Here is a 20,564-nt window from a genome sequence, read left to right as displayed (position 1 = left end):
TCAGCACCATGTCCCTCTTAGAATCACCACTAACAAACAACCTCACTGTGAGTAAACCGCCACCGTGGGGTACTACAGGGCCCAGCCTACAAAACACCACCACTCCACCAGAGTAATAGCATGCCCAGCAGCCTACCTGGGATTGGCTGGTGCCTGTCTCCGCCGGAGTATCCTGGGGAATAGCCTCCATGGTCCCCCTCTGACGCTCCGAATCCCGCCGCTAATCCGGTATAGCTGGACGCTGGTCGGGCTTCACAGGCACAGCGCTGGCTCTCCCTCTCCTCCTTGTACCCTTAGAGACCCGGAACCGGAAGTCTCGGCACGCAGTGATGACGCGGTTCCGCCGGAAGTGAACGCTCGGCGTCTCCGACCCCCTGCAACGAGGAGGGAAGATGGAAGGTTCCACTCACCACTCCTGGGGGAAACCGGCGTCATTCTGCCCCTGGCCACCTCGGCACTGGAAGGAGGAGGGTAACGGGTCTGCTCCGGTTCAGCTGGACGGTACCCGAGCCAAAGAAAAAAGGTATGGACCCAAACTGCAGCCATAAACCAGGACCCGGTCCCTTAGGCTTGCAGGTTCTCAGGCAGCCCCTGAGAGGGGCCTCCAGGTTCCTGGCAACATGTTCCTCCGACGGAGGAAACACAAATGACTGACCAGGGACCTGAGGGACCGCCTTTTGAACTGTGGCAATGTGTTTCCTGTGTCGATGGGAGGAGCTCCATCTCTCAAGGGCTGTCCTGGAAGAACACTTGGGAAAAACTATTGATTTTACCTTAAGAAACAAGTGTCAGAAAAAAATTTAAGTGGTTAAACTTCCTGCGTTTACATGTTTAAAAACTTGGCAGACTGCCTGGATATTCTTCTTAACACACAGAAGTTTCCCTTTGATCCAAGAAGGAAGTTAGTTACAATGTTTCATTTTAAAAACTTGGCAGACTGCCTGGATGTTTTCTTTTGACAGCTGATAAATCTCTTCACTTGTTATATGAAAGAATTGGCAAACTCTGCAATAGAGATCTCAGAGGGGTTGAATCAAGATCAAGATTTTTTTTTCAATGATTAAGTGTGCAGCGCACGTGTGTGTGTGTGTGTGTGTGTGTGTGTGTGTGTGTGTGTGTGTGTGTGTGTGTGTGTGTGTGTGTATGTATATAGTAAATATTATATCATAAAAAAATAATAATACTGTTAGCTTTTATATATTTTTATAAAAAAAATATATACGGTAACATAAAAATGTATATATACACACGATGGGACACGTTCTCCAATGCAAAAATATATTTTTATCTGATTGCTCTTCAAGGTATAACAAAGTAATGCATAATGAGCTACTGTACAGTTATGAGAATACCATGCTCTTCATCAGGCTTCGTACAATAATCTACTAACAGCCTCATATTTCTATACCAACACCACAGGGTGTAGCCTCACAGATGTATCTCATTAACTCCATTATCAGGGACATAAGGATTCGGATTTGAGATTCATGGTTTTAGAGGAAATAGAGAGGGGGGTGACAGGATTTTAAAATTGAAACAAAGAGAAGTATGGTGGATACATAAATGAAGGTCCCTGCACCCTGAGGGAATAAATAGGGATTACGATTCATACCTTTTTTTAATGAAGATTGTGAAAGGTACATTTTTTATGCTTCTTTACAGGCTGAACGGAAGCACACAGGACAGGAAACATGGAATGTATTTGGAGATGGACTATGGCTGATAAGGGTTTACCTCAGTCACACTTTTTTTGGATCGGAGCCGGTCTATGGAGCGTCTGTTCAGGTCTGCCTAAAAAAAAAAAAACGGACAGGCGGACCCGAACGGTCCGTCCGTGTAAAAGAGGCCATAGACAGCCTGAAGAGAAATAGAGATTTGGTTTTGTTTTTTTGTTTTTCCTGTTTTTCTTTTGGTCCTTCTATGACGATTGACTAATCTGTAGTATAAATATATATAGGAACCGATTCTTCCTCCTGCACCAGGAGTTGAGGAATTGTATGAGTAATAGGCATGCACTAGTTTGTATTATACATTACATTGTTATGCCTTGAAGATGTTTAGATTTAGTTTGCATTAGGATTTAATTTTGGGGAGGGTTAAATTTAGAATTGGTGTGATAATGGAGTTATCACTGTGAGGCTACACCCTGTGGTGTTGGTATAGAAATGAGGCTGTTAGTATATTATTGCACGAATCCTGATGAAGAGCATGGTATGCTCGTAACTGTACAGTAGCGCATTATGCATTACATTGTTATGCCTTGAAGAGCAATCAGATAAAAATATATTTTTGCATTGGAAAACGTGTCCCGTTGTTTTTTTCTAATATATACACATATATATATATATACACACACATACACACACTATATATATATATATATATATATATATATATATATATATACACACACACACACACATACATATATATGTGTGTGTAAATAATATATATAAAAAATTTAAATATATATTATTTACACATAAGAAAATATAAAAGTGTAAATATAATAATAATAATATAATATTTTTTTTTTTATCTATCCAAAAATAGGGTGGGTTTCTTCCTTTTTTCAGGAGTTTGGTGTCAGGGTGGGCTCCTGATTTTCCACCAATATCCAATAGAAAAAACAACAGGGCACGCTCTCCAATGCAAAAATATATTTTTATCTAATAATATAAACACACACATTTTTTTTAGCATACAAAAATATATTTAAGGTTACAAAAATATATTTGTTTATATTATGCTACTTTCTTTATGTTTTTAATATGTAACCTTATATTTTGTCATATGTTATGTTACCGAATATATATATTTTTTATATTTATGTTACGTTATACTTTTTGTTGTTTATTTTTTTCAGTGTTGCATTAAACGAAACCTTTCAACTCGTAAATAACCCTGCGATGATTTGTACCAGAATTGTAATTGTTAACAGGACAAAAAGAATAAAAAACATTTAGACATTTTAGCTACAGTAACAATATATATATTTTTTACCTTTAGAACTAGTTTACACTTTGTAAAAATAAAGCGGTTGGGTTGTGGTTTTAGACCCCCCCCCCCCCACCCCCCTTCCAGAAGCTGCAAAGTCAGCTGGATGGGTTTGCACATATGCAGCAAAAAAAAAAAAAAAAACCATAACCGTGGTTACATCTGGTGGTCAGTACAGCCGCTGAACAAGACCCAATCGTGTGAATGGGGATGCACAACAACGGCATGCGACAGATATGGTTGCAGTGCTGTGGCGCGGGCTTTTGTGGGTTCAATCCGGCAGCGAGAAGGCGACATATCACCTCCCAGCCGCTGCCTGGCGGCTTCTCAGAGGAGCGGCGAGGGATTCCACGTGTGTTAATGAGCTCCAACACTGATCACAGGAGGAGAAGTATTTTCTTTTTAAGTTCTGTACTTTTTTTTTTTTTTTTTTTATATTTGTCTGCATACAAAATGAAATGATTTCTACAAGATAAAAGTATCGGTTACCTAATGACAAAGTAACTGTGGAAATAAACAGGCCCATAGCAGAGGTATAACAATTGCCCCATGGGGAGGGGGGGGGGGGGGGGGGTGTACAGGGGCGACACCAGAACTTGTTACATTTGTATCAGAAGATAGAACTTTTTTTGTTCCATTCAGAACTATCGAAGGACGAGGATCCCTTCATCTGGTGGGGGGTGCAATCCGGCACAGCTGAAGTGCCCACCCCGGCTTATCGCTTCTGTTCACTTTTTGTTTTTGTCACACATTAACAATCTCATTCAGTTCTATTTGCTGCGGCGCAGTCTGAGGATTGCCCCCGCACTGCGCTGCCGTCATTTTTATCAGCGCACACTACCGGAACGCACATCAGAGGCGAGGCATTTTATCTGGTCTTGTGGGGTGACTGCACCGGAAAAGCCGCACAACGCAGTCCCACCGCATGTGGTGAGAATTGGCACTTAGCGCCCGCTCACACTCCATTCTGATGTGCGGGCCAGTGTGTTTTGCTGTAGGTGGGGGGGTACCACAATTTTTTTTCCCCCCAACTTTATTAAGTGCGTACAGTTGCACACTCTATACAGCAGCACGGTGAGCTGCTGCAGTGCCATCTGATGGGTCCCAAAAGGGAAACAGAGTCTGGCCACCTACGCGGGACCCTCAGTCTTGTCAGCAGCCCCAAAGGGAACCACGGTCCAGCCACCTTGGTGGGACCCTCAGTCTGGACGGCCTTGGCAGAAGCCCCAAAGGGAACCACAGTCCGATCACCTTGGTGGGGCCCTCAGTGTGACCGGTCACCTCAGCAGGACCCTCAGTCTTGGCAGTAGCCCCAAAGGGAACCACAGTCCGACCGGCCACCTCAGTGGAACCCTCAGTCTTGGCAGAGGCCCAAATGGAACCATAGTCTGACCACCTACGCGGGACCCTAAGTCTTGGCAGGAGCCCCAAAGGGAACCACGGTCCAGCCACCTTGGTGGGACCCTCAGTCTTGGCAGCAGCCCCAAAGGGAACCACGGTCCAGCCTCCTTGGTGGGACCCTCAGTCTGGACGGCCTTGGCAGAAGCCCCAAAGGGAACCACAGTCCGATCACCTTGGTGGGGCCCTCAGTGTGACCGGTCACCTCAGCAGGACCCTCAGTCTTGGCAGTAGCCCCAAAGGGAACCACAGTCCGACCGGCCACCTCAGTGGAACCCTCAGTCTTGGCAGAGGCCCAAAGGGAACCATAGTCTGACAACCTACGCGGGACCCTAAGTCTTGGCAGGAGCCCCAAAGGGAACCACGGTCCAGCCACCTTGGTGGGACCCTCAGGGTGGCTGACCACCTTGGCGGGACCCTCAGTCTTGGCAGTAGCCCCAAAGGGAACCACAGTCTGACCACCTTGGTGGGTCCCTCAGTGTAGCCGGCCACCTTGGCGGGACCCTCAGTCTTGGCGGAAGCCCAAAGGGAACCAGTCAGACCACCTCCGCAGGACCCTCAGTCTTGGCAGGAAGCCCAAAAGGAACCACGGTCCAGCCACCTCGATGGGACCCTCAGTCTTGGCGGAAGCCCAAAGGGAACCACGGTCCAGCCACCTCGATGGGACCCTCAGTCTTGGCGGAAGCCCAAAGGGAACCACGGTCCAGCCACCTCGATGGGACCCTCAGTCTTGGCAGAAGCCTAAAAGGGGAACCATAGTCAGACCACCTCCGTGGGACCCTCAGTCTTGGCAGGAGCCCCAAAGGGAACCAAGGTCCAGCCACCTCAGTGGGACCCGGCCACCTCAAGAGCCGGCCCTCAGTTTCCCAAAGAGACCCATAGTCCAGACAGCTGCCTCTGGGGGAACCTCAGTCTGGGCAGGAAGCCCAAAGGGCCCCTCAGCGGGCAGCGGGATCCTTGGTCGGGGCAGTCATCTCACTGGGCCCCTGGGTCGAAGGCACGTGGACCTAAGAGGCCTCAAGTGCCAAATGACTTAACAAGATGGACACATTATGCCAATTACAAGAATACCCAAAACACAACCCACCGCAAGACCAGAAGCGAAGTCTGAAGAAAGCCCAGATTAGGCCCCATACCTCATGAGAGACGGGTTATACCATTCCATGTATTACAATGGGTACTTTGCTGCCCCCTCCACATTCTCAGACCAGAACTGGAGGCAATGGACCTGTGAGGGGGGGTCAGGGCGTGGCCCCTGGGGCCCCCCCCCCCCCAAGTGCCAATCTAATTTATGAGGAGCTGGTTACAGTGCATTATGTATTACAGGGGCCCCAGGACACATGGGACCCTCAAACCAGGATTAAAGACAAGAAAAAGAGGTCCAGGTGGGGCCCCTGTAATACATAATGCACTACAACCAGCGCCTCATAAGCTAGATGGGCATTTGGGGGCTCCTAGGGCCAATGCTGGAGCTTCATATAAACCTCCAGACAACCCATTGTCGGGGGGGGGGGGGGGGGTGAATAAGTGTGCCTGGCATAGAGGGTCAAAGTGTGGCCCTTGGGGGCCCCCAATGTCAAACCTCCAGACACAACACACACTCAAGAATGACTGCAGGGGAGGGGCTCTCAGGGGCCCCCGGTACCAATTACACCTCATGTATAATGAGGACACTTTGTGGGGTCCCCAGACTCAAGACTGACTCAATGAGGGTGGAGGGCTGTAAAGGGGGCTCAAGTGTGGCCCTTAGGGGCCCCGGGTACCAAATATAGCTGATGAAAAGCCGGGCACAGTGTACTCTGTATAATAGGGGCCCTTTATGGGACCCCCAAGACACAGCACACCCTGAATGAGGGGGTCCTGTGAAGAGGGTTCAGGTGTGGCCCCTGGGGGCCCCAGGTGGTCTCCTCCCTCTCAGCCTTTTATAAGGTGTGCCCCCTCCCCCCCCCCAGTATTCAGGCTTAGGGCAGTAAATAGGAGAGGAGTGGGGGGAGGTGTGGCCCCTGGGGGCCCTCCAGTGACAGCTCCCCTCACACCTCCCCCCATGTCTCCCGGAAGAGGGAGGAGGAGGGGAGGGGGTGACAGGGCAGAATGAGGCCGGCCAGGCTCGGTGCCCCCTCAGCCGGTCTCCTGCCCTCCTCCCCGGGCTCCCGCCCCCTCCTCCTCGCCTCCCCCGGCCCCTCGCCCACCCTCCGCCGCCTCTCCCTCCCCGCCTTCCCCTCTCACAACTCACTCGAGCCCGTGGTGGCCGCCATCTTGCGCTCACTGTGCTCCGGAGTCCGCCTCTCGGTGACGTCACGCAGGGCGGGCTTCCGCGCGCGCGCGCGCCCCCCCACCCCAAGCCGAGCTGTCACAGGGACAGGGCGGGGTCAGCGCGTGCACACAGGAAGGGAGAGAACCCTGGGAGAGCGGAGCAGTGGGCCGCCATGTTTGATGAGGGCAAGTGTCCGGGGAAAAAAGGGAATCTGATGGCTGGCTGTGAAATAAAAATCGAAATACCGGACCACCGTCCATAAGCGGCAAGCTGCAGTTATTATATAAGTGATATGTGTAATAGATTAACATTTTGTATGGGGGGGAGGGGGTGGTATTTTTCAACACACTGCTGACTTCCGGTCCAGAAATCCTCTTTATAGTCTGTGCTAGGCCTGACACACATCCTATGAGTGCTTATATACATGTATAATAATAATAGTGTGTGACTTTGGGGGGGATATTAGAGTGTAAGCTCCTCCTTCCTCTCCCACACTGACTGAGGGGAGTTCTAAGTTCCGATCCCCCCGAATGATTAGAAAGCTGAACCTTCTTTCCAGCGGAAGCCGACCACGGCTCCTTCTGACAGGAGTGACATTGCAGTTACTCCTGTCAAGCACAAGCAGCCAAAACGCCAGACCACCCTCCCCAGCACAGCGTCCGCCCCCCCATTCCTGATCATGGGCCCCCATGCACCTGGGGCCCCTGGGCACTGCCCAGGTGTGTCCCATTCTTTACGACAGCCCTACCTCTGGTACAGAGACTGATATGACTGGCTCAGTGTGCTCTGTACAGCACTGCGGTATATGTCAGAGCTATATAAATGTATAATAATAATATTAATTAGGGTTGCACCAACACTAAAGAGGTTGTAAACCCTCAAGGTTTTTCACCTTAATGCATTCTATACATTAGGGTGAAAAACTCCTTTGATGTAGCAGGCGCCTCCAACCCCCCCCCCCCCCCCCCACGAGTCCCCCTTTTACTTACCTGAACCAGTGACGGAGACGAGCACACCAGCTCCAGCCGGTGTCTCGGATCCTAATTGGATAGACTGATAGCAGCACAGTCATCGGCGCCCGCTGCTGTCAATTAGACATGTGCCACCATGTGACAATTAGCCACCCCCGTCAAATCATTCTCTGCAGCTATTACCTTTTGTACCACCACCCCCTCCCTTTAGAACGTAAGCTCTACGAGCCGGGCCCTCCTGTACCTTTTGTATTGTATTTTGTATTTTACTGTAATTGTGTTGTCCCCCCCCCCTATACATTGTAAAGCGCTGCATAAACTGTTGGCGCTATATAAATCGTGTATAATAATAATAATATAAAATATAATAGTGTGCATTCGTTTTCATTCGAATGCATTTTCGTCCAAATTTGGGGTATTTTTTAACAAACAATAACGAACGTGCAGAATCCAAAAACCGAAAGATCCATCATAAACAAATGCTTTATCTTCATTTTCGTTGTGACAACAGTTTGATATAGATAGGAGATTCGACATGATGCTGACAATAGTAATCTGTGTCCATCGAACCTGTAGTCGAATGTGCCTAACTTAGCTCTATTAGTCCAAGATTATTCTACATAGAGAGAAAAGATTCGACATAGAGGGAAAAGATTCGATATAGAGGTAAAAGATTCGACATAGAGGTAAAAGATTCGACATAGAGGGAAAAGATTCGACATAGAGGGAAAAGATTCGACATAGAGGGAAAAGATTCGACATAGAGAGAAAAGATTCGACATTATAGAGACAATAGCAAAAAAAGGTTGAATGTGCCTAACCTAACTCTATTAGTCCAAGATTATTCGACATAGAGAGAAAAGATTCAACATGAAGATTTGACTAAGCAGTCACCGTGAGTGGACATTTATGGTCAAATGCTCCGCCCATAGGCTATAGAAGAATTCTAATGTTGGATGACTAGTAATAATAATTCATAAATATAATTATTACTAGTGTCATACAACATTAGAATTCTACTATAGCTTGTAGGCAGAACATTGGACCGGAAATGTACGATTGCGGCGTTGTACAGTTTAGCTGCTCCGTCAAATTTTCTTAGAACATTCCACAGACACCATCAGCCTTCAATGACAGATTCGACCTTAATTATTTCGGATTTTTGGACGAATGCATTTTTTAACGAAACAAAATAAATAAAAACTAATTTTGAGAATAACTAAATAAATGTATTTTTGGGACAGAAATTAAATTCCGAAACAAAATATTTCAGTGTGCACATGTCTACTGTCAATCAAATCCAATAACGCGGGAGCTGGGGGCGGGGCCGAGTCCTGCTGTCTGTGTCAATGGATGCAGCACCAGGACATGGAAGCACGCCCGCACGAGTGCCCTCGAGGGGGGAGGCTCTCCAGCGAGGCACTCAAGGAGAGGAGGAGCCAGGAGCGCAGCTGAGGGACCCCAGAATAGGAGGATCAGGGTCACTCTGTGCAAAACCAACTGCACAGAGGAGGTAAGTATGACATGTTGACAAGTATGACAAAATCAATAGGCTCAACTTGCACTGCAAAGAATTTCATGTGATTTGAACAGGAATGCTGTGTGATTCCTGTCTGAATCACATACGGTTCCCCTCACCACTCCTGTGTGAATCCAGGCTATTCATAGTGACTTCAACCTGGGTTCACACAGGAGCGGTACTGGAAACCACATGCGATTCAAATAGCAATCGCCACTGCATTCCTGTTCAAATCGCATTGCGATTATTTGCAGTGCATTTTGAGCCCATTCATTTTGTATGGGCTCAAATCGCACCGCAAAGGTATCGGTAATCAGTATCGGCGAGTACTTGAGCCCAAGTATCTGTACTCATACTCCATACTCACTGATCAAAAAACAGTATCGGTACAACCCTAATAATAATAGTGCGTGACTGTGGCGGAGATATTTGAAGGTAAGCTCCTCTGGTGCAGAGGCTAATTTGAAAAGCTATATTTGAACACACTGAAAAATATGATATCTTTTATAAAAGAGCAAAATAAACATTTACAAGTCTACTTTTTTGCACACTTGCCTACAGGCATGCACCACTCCAAAGATTCCAGGAGAGGGCAGCAGAGTCCCAGGGGTTTTAACATATTCGCTAAAGCCTGTAATGCTGCATTTTATCCACTAGATGTCTCACCAAAATCTTCTTTTATTATCTTGTGATAAACCACAAGGATTACTCACACTAATTAGTTCCTGAAATTGAAAGAGTCTCATCAGACATTGTACACTTTTGTTTTCCATGTTACCCATTCGTTAGTTCCTTAATAGTTTGTTAGTTCCTTATCTTACATCCTTTCCTGTTATATAAAAATTATTACAACTTAAAAAAAACTGACCTCTCGGCACGTTTGTGAAGCTACCCAATACGTCACATTCCTGAAACCTCCTGTAAACTGACTGCATCAGAAACACTTTTGCCTATTTGTTCTTTTAATAAAAGATGTTTTTTTTTTTCCTTCTTTTTTTTTTATCATCCCTTTCCCAATCTCAGTGCTGCTGATCCCTTCCAGCCACTTCCTGTCATTCGCATCAGCAATGGCTGAACCGGCCTCCAGATGTGTGTCCCCTATGGCTGCTTGTAGTCTCCACCAGGTGTACACGCGATAGGGTAACAATGGTGACCACAGTTGGGAGAATACAGTTAGAGAACCTTAGTGAACAAACAGCATCATGAAGTCCAAGGAACACACCATGGAATGGTTTAGATCAAAGCATATTCATTTGTTAGAATGGCTCAGTCAAAGTCCAGACCTAAATCCCATTGAGAATCTGTGACAAGACTTGAAAATTGCTGTTCACAGACGCACTCCATCCTATCTGACAGAGCTTGAGCTATTTTGAAAAGAAGAATGGGGAAAAATGTCCCTCTCTAGATGTGCAAAGCTGGTAGAGACATCCCCAAAAAGACTTGCAGCTGTAATTGCAGAGAAAGGAGGTTCTAAAAAGTATTGACTCCGGGGGGCGCCATACAAATGCATCCCACACTTTTCACATATTTATTTGTAAAAATAAATTGAAAACCATTTATCATTTTTCTTCCACTTCACAATTTATGTGCCACTTTGTGTTGGTCTATCACATAAAATCCCAATAAAATACATTTATGTTTTTGGTCACACAACAAAATGTGGAAAATTTCAAAAGGTAATGAATACTTTTTCAAGGCACTGTATGTGGTGGAGGGAAGCTGCGGGATAGAGATCTGAACTGGAGGGGTTGGTAGGAGAGTTCTGTTGGGGAGGAAGGTTTGGGCAAGCGCTCTGTATGGGAGGGTTGACAGGAGAGTTCTGTAGGGGAAGGAGTTTGAGTTAAGAGCTCTGTAGTAGAGGGGTTGGTAGGAAAGTTATGTGGGGCAGGGAAGTTGGGGTAGAGATCTGTACTGGAGCGGTTGGTAGGTAGGTTCTGTGTGGGAGGGTGCAGGAGCTCTGTACTGGAGGGGTTGGCAAGAGAATCCTGTGGGGGATGAAGGTTGGGGTGAGAACCCTGTATCCTAGGGGTTGGTAGGTAAGTTCTGTGGGGGAGGGAGGGTTGGTGCAAGAGCTATATAGTGGGGGGTTTGGTACAAGAGTTCTGTGGGGGAGGGATCTGTACTGCAGGGGTATGTGGGATATTTCTGTGGGACAGGGAGGTTGGTACGAGAGTTCTGTGGGGGAGGGAGGATGTGGGGAGAGGTCTGAACTGGAGAGGTTGGTAGAAAAGTTCTGTGGGGGAGGGTGGTTATGGTGAGAGATCTGAGATGGGGTGGAGGGTGTTCTGAGGCCTGTTGTACTCTCCTAGAAGTCTAACCAGAGCTTAAAGTTGAGAGTTTCATCCTAGGTGAGAGAACGGCAGAGGACAGGTCACCTCTAGGAGGACGCTGGGGGTGCAATGTTCTTTATTACCTGACCATTCATGTGATGATAATCAGTCTTTGAGCTGTAGGCATACTGAACCTTATGCGGATGTGTTTTAATGCCATGGGTGGTTTGTGGTCCTAGAGCAGGGATAGGCAATTAGTGGACCTCCAGCTGTTGCAGAACTACAAGTTCCATGAGGCATTGCAAGACTCTGAAAGCCACAAGCATGACACCCAGAGGCAGAGGCATAATGGGACTTGTAGTTTTGAAAAAGCTGGAGGTCTGCTAATTGCATATCCCTGTCCTAGAGGCTGCTCACCAGCAACTGTGAGGGTCTTGATGGACCCCCAGATGAGTTTGTTGAAGGTTTGAAAGGAGGGGGAGCGTCACACCAGCTTGTTCAGACTTTTTAAAAGAGTTTTATTTTGCAACAGCCAGCGCGTTTCAGGGGCTCAGTACTCCCCCTTCATAAACAGGATGATGCAGGCACTTGGTACAATCTTCTTCAGCACCTGACCATTCATGTGACAGGAAGGAGAGACTCCTCTGCCCCGTTATAATCAGAGACATGGAGGAGATGGTTTTCATCTTTCATCAGAAGTGGAGGTTCCCTGTAATGAAACCTATAATGATAGAAGTAAAAATGCTGCTGGGCTCTCCCGGCTAATTACCCGGCTGCTGTGCTGACTTTCTGGCAGGAAGGTTGGAAGTCCCCTAGCTGCATACTTCTCCCGAGTCAATGACATAAGTTATAGCTGCGTCTGCATTTTGCCTGGACACTCTTCTGAGAAAACATGTAAGCAGAACATCAGCAGAGAAGAGCAGATTCTTTGCTCACTGCTACAGGCTTGCCTCCCTAATCCCAATGCTATCTCTCACACAACAGCAATGACTCAGTAGGGCATGTCACAAGTAAGTTTTATCGGTGCAAGAATAAGAATATGGTGAAAACATCTAAAGCCATTTTTTTTCAGTGTGGATTAAAGTGGCTGTAAACACTTTTCCATATAGCCAACGAAGTGACTGGCCTCAGGTGATACACAGAGATGAAGCAAATCCTACTACATAAGTTGTACCTGTTTATCTACAGTCTTCTATAACCCTACAACCCTTCTAAGTTCAGAATGTATACAGCTTGTCTGAGCTTTCAGAAAGCAGGGGGCAGAGAGCTTAAATTGGATGTAAACCCAATTGATGAAATTTTATCCACATATATCTGTAGTGTTTTCTTATCTCTCTCCAAAGCCCTAAGTCCTGTGTGTTTCTGCTGTTTCATTGCCCTGTTATCAGCATTGATAACTTCTGACAAGTTCTGCTAGACAGGAGATAAAAGCAGCCTGAAATTTGTGTCTGCTATAAATAGATTACCAGAGAGCTTGTCTTGTCACAGTACAGTCCTGAAAGCATCTTTGTTCTTTTAAAGAATATAGAAAGATGAAGACAGCAGATATACTTGTAAAACTTATGTAGGGAGATTTGTTCCATCTCTGTGTATCATCTGAGGCGGTTCACTTCACTGGGCATATGTCAGGGTTTACATCCACTTTAGGTTACACACTGTAGAGCTCAGTGAGGAGAGTCCTGTGAGCTGATTGGAGGGAAGGGACCCCCCTCCCCTTCACACAACACACAGGAAAATAGCTGAGGGTGTCAATCACAGGCTGTGTGCTGGAGTTTCCTCCCCTGTCACCTTTTAATTTCTTGGTGTCAGGAAAACCTGTCAGATGTCACTCTTGCAAATAGCAGAGGAAGGAAGCAGCAGACAAAAATGACACGTATTGCTCTGAATTGAGACACACATATCATAGAGGGATATGCTTTGTTCATACTTCATGTCTGAGCTTTACAACCACTTTAAAGCCCCTGCTAGGTTTTTATTGCTGTCTGTGACTCTCTCTGTTAGAACAATTTGCCTTCTATTTGTATTAGTGACTACTGAGACACATTTTACAGATGTCACCACACAGGCATGGAGGGAAAGTTCTTAATAAAGACCTGTTTTGGTGACAACTGGCCATCATTTTACTGACAAAGTGGAGCAAAATGGTAGCGGGATTGTTACCTTTTAACAACACAAAAAATTTTGCAGTGTCATTTAGAGTTTAATTTAATCTATTGTAAGGTTTGAAAACAGAACGTGTGTAATACAATATTCCCCCTTTAAGCTCCAAAACCCATAAATAAGATCTAGCTACATTATGAAGAAACTTTACCCAAGCTCAACTGGTCTGTTACCACATAGACTGCGGCAGGCAGCTGATCCCAAGGCATCGATCCATAGACAAAATTATCTGGCAACCATGTACATGGAGGTCCATAAATATTGGGACATTGACACAATTCTAATCTTTTTGGCTCTATACACACCACAATGCATTTGAAATGAAACTAACAAGAGGAGCTTTAACTGCAGACTTTCAGCTTTAATTTGAGGGTATTTACATCCAAATCAGGTGAACGGTGTAGGAATAACAACAGATTGATCTGACATGAAGTGTGGGGGGGGGGGGACTCTGATGTATAGGGACAACGCTGATGCGATGGGCACCTAAGACATGAAGTTAGAATTACTGATGTGATGGGGTGACGCTGATGTGGTAGGGACCTCCCCCTAAGGAGGGGGGAACTCTGATCTCATGGGGTAATGCTGATGTGATAGGGGGCCTCTGATGCAATGGGGATACATCTATTGAGATCGGGGACTTGTGATGGGAGTCACAGCTTACCTTGGAGAGCTCTGGAATCACCTTGTCCAGCTCCCCCGGCCCCTTCTATGTGTAAGTCACCCTGTGTCTATTAGGGGCACAGGGTGACCGAGAACCCCAGTCTGATCTGCACTAATCAGACTTGCTGTACAACCACACTGGAATATTGTATGTATGTGTGTGTGTATATATATATATATATATATATATATATATATATATATATATATATATATATATAGTATATTGTCTCATATACTGTTGTAGACTCTTTACTAGATCCTTTGAGGTGTGGCTGTAGCCCATTGTTCTATTGTTCGTGTCTGCCTTGGAAGCAACCTATTATGGGATTTGTGTGTATGTGGATTAGACGTGAGTAGGGAGGGGGGAATTTCTCCAACAGCTCTCCCTGCTGATAGGACAGTCTACTTATGAGAGGCTTGAATACACCCGAGTCATGCTAATGGTGCTACCCTGCCCTGTGGCACTATGCAAAGGAGGAGGGATTGTCCTCTGAGCGTATATCTCTGTGTGTGTCCGTTCAAATAAACAGTTCATGTTCCAGCTTTTCAGCCAAACGAGTCCTGCCTTTTTCTTGGTTGTAATATGCGGCAATAATATCTAATATCTATATTCAGACTGGAGGAAGCAGTATATGACGGAAGCACTCGAGCGGAGTGTGGGACATTCTGTTACAGGAATCTGATGTGAAGGGGTTGTGTGCGTCGCCCCAGGCTCAGGATTCCCAATTAGAACTTGAGGTAATTGCAGCCATATTAGTGCATTTCCAACTAGAAAAATTAAGTTTTGTCCATGATACTCTTTTATTTTTATTTGCACTAGCATCCAAATTGTCAGGACAAGCTTTTGGGGTGAGTTCCCTTCTACTGCTTAGAACTTTTGGGGGCACACCCCAAAATCTTTTCCTGACAATTTGGATGTTGGTGCAAATAAAAAAAAAAAAGTATCACAGACATTACTCGTGTTCCAATTAGAACTAACATTTACATCGCTTACATTTCAAACTGGGTTGCCTCAATTTTGCATACTTTTAAAAGGTGTCACCACTGAGAATAGGCTGAAAAATGAAGGCTATGAAGACCTTATATCTGGGATGTGCACAGTATGTGGGTTCTCAACCCCGCCGCCCATGTCCTATAATTTCACTAAGGCACCAACACTGTGTTATGGGGATGGGAGGGGCGTGCCTGAGCTCCAGCTTGCATACTGAGCACACTTCAGATATGGTGACCTTTAGCTAAGCTAGCGCAGGATATATTATTGACATATTATTGTTGCTAAATCTGATTTGTATACAGTATCTTGCAGGAGCACTTGCTCTACAATAGCCATTGGAACATTAAATTATTTCAGGAATTACAATACAGGAATTAGCTCGTAAAGCAGAGCATTGCCTCACCCTCAGCATTAGTCACTTTGTTATTTTTAGGTGGCTAGCCGATTATTGCAGCTGATCCCCCCTACATCCATGTCTGTCCTTGTGGCTGTTCCTCCTGAGCGGGGGGGGGGGGAATGTGACATCGGACTTGGAATACAGGGATACGACCACTTCCTGAACTGCACAGTACTCACACTATAGAAGTACAACCCAGGCATATCTGAAAAGATGTATATATGAGGGCTCATGCACTATATGTAAAAAAAAAAAAAAATGAATGAAAGGCACAGTTCTATTCCAATAGGAGCAGCAAACACTTTATGAGTTGGCTCTCATTTAAATATGAATAGAATAAAAATGGTGTTGCGCTCCTAAAATAAAACTCAGCAGCTACTAAATACTCAATCTATATCTTAAAAGTGTCAAAGATATGATAGTGTAAAAAAATAAATAAAAAAAAAGTGCAAACGTGCTTAATAAATCTAAAATAATAATATCAAGAAAAAAATAGAACAAAGTGCATCTGTGCATAGCATATCAAAAATATTAAAAAACTTCAAAGTAATATGCAAGTAATTCTGAATGAATGAATGAATGAATGAATGAAATACTTATATAGCGCACAATGCAAACTGAATCGCCTCTAGGCGCTGTGGCGAGCTTTGATCATCTGCTAAAAGAGGAAGGTCTTGAGTTTTTTCCTAAAAGCCAGGTGATTTTCTTCCAGGCGGATGTTGATTGGTAGAGCATTCCATAGCCGAGGCCCTTGGACAGCGAATCTCCGATCACCCTTGGATTTATACCGGGCTTTGGGCACGAGGAGGAGGTTTTTGTTGGCTGATCGAAGACTGCGGTTTGGTGTGTAATGATTTATTTTCTCCATTAGGTATTGCAGAGCTTCTCTATGCACGCATTTGTGGGTGAGGCAAAGGGTCTTGAACGTGATCCGATTTTTTACGGTTAGCCAATGTAAGCTCCTCAGTGAAGGAGAAATGGATTCCCAGGTTTTTTTTCCTGTTATCAGCCTTGCCGCCGTGTTTTGGATCAGTTGTAATCGCGCAAGTTGATATTGTGGTAATCCTATGTAAAGCGAGTTTGCGTAGTCCAGTCGTGAATTAATGATTGTTCCAACTACCACTGCTTTGTCATTCTTTGGGATAAAAGGGATGAGTCTGCGAAGCATGCGCAGCAGATGGTGAGATCCACTGACTACAGATCCTATTTGCGCATCCATTGACATTTGTGCGTCTAAAATAACCCCGAGACTCTTCGCTTTGGTCTTTGGGGAGATAGTCTGCCCAAAGACGGTTGGTGGAGACCAGGAGGTTTTGGTTGCGGGCTTATGATTTTGGTGTAAGATAAGAAGCTCTGTCTTTGATTGGTTCAGCTGGAGGGAGTTGGTGGTCATCCAGTCCTCTATTGATTTGAGGCAGTTTTCAAGTTGTTGTTGGTGATCTTTTTTTCCATTGATCCGGAAATAAAGTTGCGTGTCGTCAGCGTAAAGCCCCATACACACGGTCGGACTTGTACAAACTTTTCCGTGGACTTTTGTACAAAAAGTGTGTTGTCCACAAGTTTGTATTGCATACACACGGTCGGACTTTTTGACAACAAACACGAACGTAATGACGTCACAACGTACTGACGCCGCTTCAAAAGAGGACGTTCAATGACTCCAGCGCCACCTTTGGTCAACTTCTGTATTGTAGTCTGATCGTTTGCAATGGTTCTGAGCATGCGTGTTTGTACCTTGTACAAAAGTCCGATGCTTTTGCATACACACGGTCGGACTTTGCTCCATCGGACTTCTGTTGTCAAAAAGTTTGTCCGTTCGCAGAGCCAACAAAAGTCCGATGAAAACAGAAAAAGTTTGTCCGATGGAGCGTACACACAGTCGGATGTTGCTCCAAAACAGCTAATTTGCATGTTTGTTGTCAAAAAGTCCGACCGTGTGTACGGGCCTTAAGAGTGGAAGCAGAGATCTGAGCATCTGATGATTTGAAGGAGTGGGCGAATGTAAATGTTGAAGAGAACGGGTGACAACGGAGAGCCTTGAGGGACTGCGCAGGTGACTGCCCGAGTTTCGGAGAGGAATTTTCCTAGTTTCACTGTCTGTGACCGATTTCCTAGGAAGGACGCGAACCAATGGAGATCTATGTCTTGGACTCCGGCTACTTCTGTGAGGCGGACGAGTAGAGTATTGTGATCTACTGTATCAAACGCTGCACTTAGGTCTAGCAAGCATTCTAATATCAGCGACAGTGGTGCTGTGATAAAACATATAATATAAAGTAGTAAAGTGCATACAGCAAAGAAAATAAAAAATTCCAAAAAACCAATTGGGTTTAATCAGAGTGAGCCATAAATAGTCCAATCGTGAATAATAAGGTGAAATATCACAACCAAATAAAATAGTGCAGTTGTGTGTTCACAGTGCCAAGCCAACTCTCTCCGTTCAGGTGATTTTCACGTGTTAGTGCTGGCCACACCAGGTAATTACCTTACTACTGTAAGGTATACAGCAAAATAGCCTTTTATAAGGAACACTTGAATTCGGGAGATGGACAGGTGGGGGAACTTCACACTTCTCTAGCGTCACCGTCAAGCATCAAATTCCTCCGTGGATACTATCAGCATATACACTCAAGGAATAGATAGAGTCCACCATAGTGTAGTAGATTAAAATAATATCGATTTTATTAAACAAATATCAAACTACTCACAAAGGTAGAGAAGGACAGAGCGCACAGCAAAACAGACCAACGAGCGTGTCGCTCGGGTGTAGGCGTCACTTCCGGTTTCCATATCTGAAAAGGCCTTGCGTTACTTGCACATGTGCTCCTGGGAAACCACATCTGCTCTTGTTCTACTTTAAAACAGAACTTCCCTCTCTCAATCAGCATTGAATATTTATGATTCTTATGCTACTAGTAGCAAATAGATAGGAAATAATATATACTTTCCTTGTTTTAAAGATTTCTTCAGTTACTTTCTGGTTTCTGGCCTAGGCAAAATATGTCATACATTCCAGGAGCCTTCAGGAGGGGTTTTCTCAGCTAAGCATGCCCTTCTGCCTGCATGGCTAAGCTAAGGGCAAATGGGCTCCAGGCAGTGAATGCTACACGAGTCCTCTGCCCTTACTGAAGATGGCAGCAGACAGAATTGCTAGGGGGGTGTTTTTCAAAGTGATTTCTCAGCAAAATAATGCACGAAGACATGGGTGGATGGGGGAGTTTGCTTGGAATATTAAAAATGTTTTTTTTGGTTTGGGGTTCCACGATACAGTGAAGATCCGCCTTAAATGGATTGTAAAGCTTAGTTTTAAAAAAAAAAATTAAATAACAAACATGTCATACCTCCACTGTGCAGTTTGTTTTGCACAGAGTGGCCCCGAACATCCTCTTCTGGGGTCCCTCAGCGGTGCTCCTGGTTCCTCGCCGCATCGAGCGTCCACGTTGGAGAAGCTCCGTCCTGCGGTGGACACCCATGTGGGCGCGCTCCCGAGTCCTGCACCTGTGTGCATTCACAGAATGCAGGACTTGGCCCCACCCCCCAGCACCACGTCATTGGAATTGATTGACAGCAGCGGGACACAGGAGCTGCGCTGCCATCAATCTATCCAATGTGGTTTGAGACACCAGCTAGAGCTGGTGTGCTCGTTCCTGGCCGGTGAAGGATCGGGGTCAGGTAAGTAAAATAGGGGCTTGGGGGGGCAGCACCACAGGAGGTTTTTCACCTTAATACATAGAATGCATTAAGATGAAAAACCTTGAGGGTTTACAACCCCTTTAAATCTCAAGACCCAGCTCGTTTTTTGTTTACTGGTGCCCCAGAAGCTGAAAAGAAAATTAGGAAGCAGTTCAGGCTGCAATCTTTACCTCCTTGAACCAGTGCTGCCCATTCCTTGCAGTACCTCTTCTCTACCACAAGATGTCCTCCATGATGCTGAATGTCAATTAACCAGGAAGACTGAGCACACTTCCTGTGAGGGCACGGTGTCATGGACCCGCCTCCTGAGCAGGCTTCAGCCCAGCACCCCGCATCCACAATGTGACAATGCTGAAAAAGGTGACGTCATTAAATCAGCACTGCTGTGGTGTTGTGGACCCGCCTCTCCCAGCCCCCTTCAAATATAATTTAACATGGCTGGAAATGGTGGATATACATCATAGATTCAGCACTTCTGTGGTGTCATGGACCCACCTCTACCATCCCCCCCCCCCATAATGTAGCGTGACTGAAATTGATGGTGTAACCATTGCAACAGCACTACTGCGCACTGCCCAACCCTGGAAAAAAAAAAAACCCAAGAAGGGGCCCCGCGTGTTACATGATAACTGGAAAACACTGGCTTTGGGGGGGGGGGGGGGTGCAGATGTTGAAGCCTATAGTTGGGAGTTAGGCTTTAAAGCCTTAGCTAACCCTTACCAAGTATGGAGCATCTGTATATAACTTTGACCAAAGTTAAGTTCTACCCTGGCGCTAGGTGTAGGCCATTTACGTACCTCCCGAAGCCTGCCAGGGAAAGCTCCCATAGATGGCATCATTCCTTCCTGTCCTGTTGTAAAGACAGGCTTTTGCTCCCTCTCTTTCATGTTGTAGTAGCTCTGAGCTCAGTGACAGAGGAGATAGTGGACCACCCATGTTTTGGGGTTTTGGAGCTCACTCCTGTGATGATGGAGGTGAGCACTAACAGCTAGGAGTCTCTTGGCAGCATGGTGCCTATACCCTTGCCACAGCGCCAACATGTATCGTGTGTGTGTCTGGATGCCATGCATGCAACTTGGCATAGTTGTAGATAGTGCCAGTGTGTGAAGTATTTCGAATGTAATTCTGCCTGTAGTTGTTTAAAGGTTTAAAATAAAAATAATACTATAAAAAAAAAATAAAAAAAAAAAAATACCCAGATCAATGTTTGATCGCAGTCAGTACCAGGGCTAGTGTTTGGGTCAA

The 20,564-nt window shown here is 45.6% G+C and overlaps 1 protein-coding gene across 2 annotated transcripts in view; it reads right to left on the bottom strand.

Annotated features, from left to right (window-relative positions):
• UBE2V1 (ubiquitin conjugating enzyme E2 V1) overlaps positions 1-6,743 on the bottom strand; it is a 37,151-nt gene extending 30,408 nt beyond the window's left edge. For both annotated transcript variants that reach the window (XR_013263619.1, XM_077460512.1), the window contains exon 1: positions 6,629-6,743. Coding sequence is in view for 1 of the 2 variants with exons in the window: in XM_077460512.1 (XP_077316638.1) it covers positions 6,629-6,650 (22 nt within the window). In the remaining variant the exon portion in view is untranslated. The remainder of the gene's footprint in view (positions 1-6,628) is intronic.
• Between the last annotated feature and the right edge of the window lie 13,821 nt (positions 6,744-20,564).

Source organism: Lithobates pipiens, unplaced genomic scaffold (assembly GCF_037356315.1).
Source record: "Lithobates pipiens isolate NorthernLeopardFrog02 unplaced genomic scaffold, aLitPip1_a1.2 Scaffold_28, whole genome shotgun sequence".
NCBI classification, from domain to species: domain Eukaryota; kingdom Metazoa; phylum Chordata; class Amphibia; order Anura; family Ranidae; genus Lithobates; species Lithobates pipiens.
The sequence above is the reverse complement of the archived record's forward strand: the minus strand, read 5'-3'. Positions and strand labels throughout refer to the sequence as shown.